This window comes from Myotis lucifugus, unplaced genomic scaffold (genome assembly GCF_000147115.1).
Source record: "Myotis lucifugus unplaced genomic scaffold, Myoluc2.0 scaffold_105, whole genome shotgun sequence".
Taxonomy (NCBI): domain Eukaryota; kingdom Metazoa; phylum Chordata; class Mammalia; order Chiroptera; family Vespertilionidae; genus Myotis; species Myotis lucifugus.
In genome coordinates, this window is record NW_005871153.1 from 957,895 (window position 1) to 961,717 (window position 3,823).

A 3,823-nucleotide genomic window follows, 5' to 3' on the forward strand; every position below is an offset into this window, starting at 1 on the left:
CGGGATTAATTCTCTGTCAAGGGCACATACCTTAGTTGCAGGTTCCCCTGGCCCTGCTAGGGGTGTGTGCGGGACGCAACCAATTGATGTGTCTCTCTCATGTCCATGTTTCTGTCTCTCTCTCCCCCTCCTAACTCTTTTCCACATTCTCTAGAAATCAATGGGAAAAACAAACAGACAAACAAACAAGAGAAAATTCTAGAAAATTCAAATTAATCTATAGTGACAGAAAATATATCAGTGGTAGTGATTGGGGCTAAGGATTACAAAGAAGCACTAGAAAACTTTTGGGGATGATGGATATATATATTATGCTGATTATGGTAGTGTTTTCACAAGTATGTACACTGTACATCTGTATAAACTGCACACTTTAAATATGTATTTTATTGTCCATTAATTATAACTCAACAAAGCTGAAAAAAGGGGAGTTTAAAAGACATATCAAACTAATAAAAATAGTTAAGGGTTATATATGTAAGACTTGTGCTTACCTTTGAAGATAATGTAGATTTCTTGCGAAAAGAAATCCAGAACATATTAATCAAAAAGTATAACATTAAGGTTCCCAGATTTAGCAAATAAAAATATACCACTCCCAGTCAAATTTGAATTTCAGACAAACAATGAATAATCATTTAGTATAAATTATCCTAAATATTGCATGCAACATAGTAAAAAAAAAAAGATGTTTATCTGAAATCTGGAACAAACTTATATTACTAAATAATGGTTCATTGTTTATCTGAAATTTAAATTTAACTGGTCTTGAATTTTATCTGGCAATCCTAGATATTGTCTTATCTGCAGTGGACAAACTCAAACCTCTGAAGAGGGCAGCTGCTTGACTTCTGTTTATTTTTATTTGCGCGAAGCTGCCAAACTGCTGTACTCTACACAAAGGATGCATGTTTCGTGTCCAACACAATGCCTCATTCACAGTAGGTGCTCAGAGATTATTTTTGCTCTGCAAGCTGTGTGAAAGATAGGGTCTGCATCCACCTTGCTCACCATTTTATCCCCAGGGCCCATTACAATGCCTGGTGCTCAATGAATAGATGATTAAATGAATAGTTGCCTCTCATACTCCAGAAAATGGCAGAGTTGACCTTGTACTCCAACCCTTGAAGCTGGCTGATGAACTTCTTGGACTAGCACCAGTCCTGATTTCTTGGCTTGACTCCCTCTTTACTATTGCTGTATGTGTCTCAGGTTGCTATTTTGTGACTGACCTTGAATGTCTCTCTTTTATTTCTTGTTTTTCCCTAGGGAATCTGGGTGATTACTCTGAGACTCTGAAACCCTTGGCCCTTGGAAAAATCTGAAAGTCTGAAACACAATAGCTAGGTTTGTTCATGAAATATTGGGGCGTGTTCTTTTCAGAGATAAGGAGATTTGGGATGGAGCTCAGTTTTGGGAAGAAGACCAGAATAAAAGGAAACTTTTATATACTGGTGGTGGGAAGGATTTATATACATTTTGGGAGTTTTATTATCTATTTTATAAATATATGAAGTACAAAAATTCATCCAAACTCTAAATGCATTAATTTTCTTCCATAAAATTAAGAACCTAATCTAAGATTCCTCCCTGTAAACACAAATAAGCAGAGACTGTATCAGTTATTTCTAGTGAGAGAAGGATAGTGTGGAGAAAAATGTCTTGTGCTTAGATTTTAGAATTGTAAGGAATCTTACTAATAATTAAGTATAACATATGCAGGGTGTCCCAAAAAGTGTATACATACTTTAACAGCTGATAGTTCAATTTTGAAAATGAAGTCTATTTTAATAAACACTGCCTTCATCATTATTCAGTGTGTGTATACATTTTTGGGGACACCCTATATTTAGTACAACTACTTCCTTGTTTTGAAGATGAGTGTGAGGCCCACACACTCTTACAAGTTCACAAAGTGATTACATGACTAAAGTGAGTGAAAAAAATACAGCTCAATAAAACCTAGGTCTCCCTCCTACTTTTACTTTTAGCTCTATAACTCAGTTTTCTCTGTTGGAAAAGAAATAAAATCAAGCACATTGTGCTAAGAGCATATCTATTATTCTCCTTGACATTCAGAATGTTGTTCTTAGGTCCTTTTGAGTCTAAACCTTCCTCTACCTTTAAAGTTTTCAATACTATACTACTTCATTGGTGTGTCCTCACTTGATACACTCTTTTTCTATGGTTGTATTTTTGGAGGGGGGCAAATTAACTACTGTGGTTTAGGTCACTGGTTCTTTTCTATGCAAAAAGAAATTTCAGGAAGTGAAAAGGAGGAAGGTGGCAGAGATTTCTACAGGGACAGAATACCTGCCCCCGGTTTTTTCCTTAGATGCAAATGCTTTCGGTAGTTTTGAGCTGTTATGAGGATGATATAACCTAAATGCTTCCACACAAGTGCAGTTAATTTGAAGGAGGAGGAGGAGGTAAGACGAGAGGGAATATCACGTTTTGTAAATAGAAAAAAAATATTATGCAAACATTCAACAAATAATATTTTCCTGTAGGGATAATTAGAAAGAAAACAAATCCTCCTATTAATTCCCAACGCAAATGACTTAGAGAAAAATGCAGCCAAATAAGCAGAGGTACTTACCCCTCTTCCAAGGGAAGATGAAGTCTTATTAAGTCGCGAGTACCGTACTCAATGTTTTCGGAGTACCGTTTGAGAAATGGTACAGTACTGATAGGGGAGACGTTAGCATTTACTTCTATTGCTACTGACGCAAAATTTGTCAATGCAGCCTTGGCTTTGCGTCCAGACGTGGCGACTCCTCCTGTTGCAGGTGGTGCAGCTGGCCGGGGGCGGGGAAGGGGAGCTGGGACGGAATTCTGCAATCTGGGTTCACAGGGGTCTGCCCTGCCTCCGAGGCTGCATTGCAGTGGGGTGTGAAAGGTTCATGTGTGCCAAAGCTTTGGGGCCTTTCTGTCGCAGGAGGGACTCAAAGGACACCGAGGAACATGATCTCATTGAAGGCATGTGATTCTGAGGTGCTCAGGGTCCAGCATTCCCCAATTTGGGCGGAGAGGCAAACTGCTGAGACGACGGCCCTTGCTAGCGCCCAGAGCAGCGGGTGCAATGTTTTCTCCTGTCCGGCAGGGGCCGCTGGGAGCGAGGACCAGCTTGGGGCACTCTGGGCGGCCGCTGGTCTCTGTAGCCCCGCCCCCTGCGCGCAGCCGCGGGTGGGAGGCGAGGACGGCGCTAGCACGCGTGCGCGCTCCCTCGGTGCAGCTGGTCTGTGAGCGTAAGTGGGAGGTGGCAGGCCTCGGTCTCTGGCCTTGTCGACTGACTGAATTCGCGAGGCGTCTCCAGCCATGAACCGGTTTGGTACCCGGCTAGTGGGAGCCACGGCGATCCCGCCGCCGCCGCCGCCGAAACCCCGCAGCAATGAAAACCTCGACAAAATTGATATGTCTCTGGGTGAGGAGCCGAGTTGGACCGAGTTGGAGTGGGGGGAGGGTGTGGGTGGGACCAAGCACCGCGGTTTGTGGGGGGAAGGGGCGGTTGGCCACAGTTGACCGATGGAGTTTTTTTGCGGGTGGGCGGGACCAAGTGAGGGCCCATTGGGCTGTTAAACGCCTGCGAAATGAGGTTTAAATTCAAAAAGGGGAAAAGATTATACAGAAGGGAAGTGATTAGTGAGTGACGAGAGGGTGTAACTATATGATCGTTGTATTAAGGGCAATTAAGGGACAACATCTTTTACAACAATGGAGCCAATCAACATGGGATTACTCCAAATAAGGCAGAGATGGGACGGGGAGGGCGCGGCGAAGAGTCCACCAGATATTTGATGTATTTCGTACACAACATCCGCAC

The 3,823-nt window shown here is 42.5% G+C and overlaps 1 protein-coding gene across 2 annotated transcripts in view; it reads left to right on the top strand.

Moving 5' to 3' along the window:
* Positions 1-3,208: 3,208 nt before the first annotated feature.
* The window catches only part of FYTTD1 (forty-two-three domain containing 1), a 40,806-nt gene continuing 40,191 nt past the window's right edge, over positions 3,209-3,823 (top strand). Inside the window, exon 1 of one of the 2 annotated variants that reach the window (XM_023757321.1) lies at positions 3,209-3,424. In XM_023757321.1, the coding sequence (XP_023613089.1) occupies positions 3,319-3,424 (106 nt within the window). In that variant the 5' untranslated portion in view covers positions 3,209-3,318. The remainder of the gene's footprint in view (positions 3,425-3,823) is intronic. The other variant, XM_006092822.3, reaches the window with a different exon arrangement.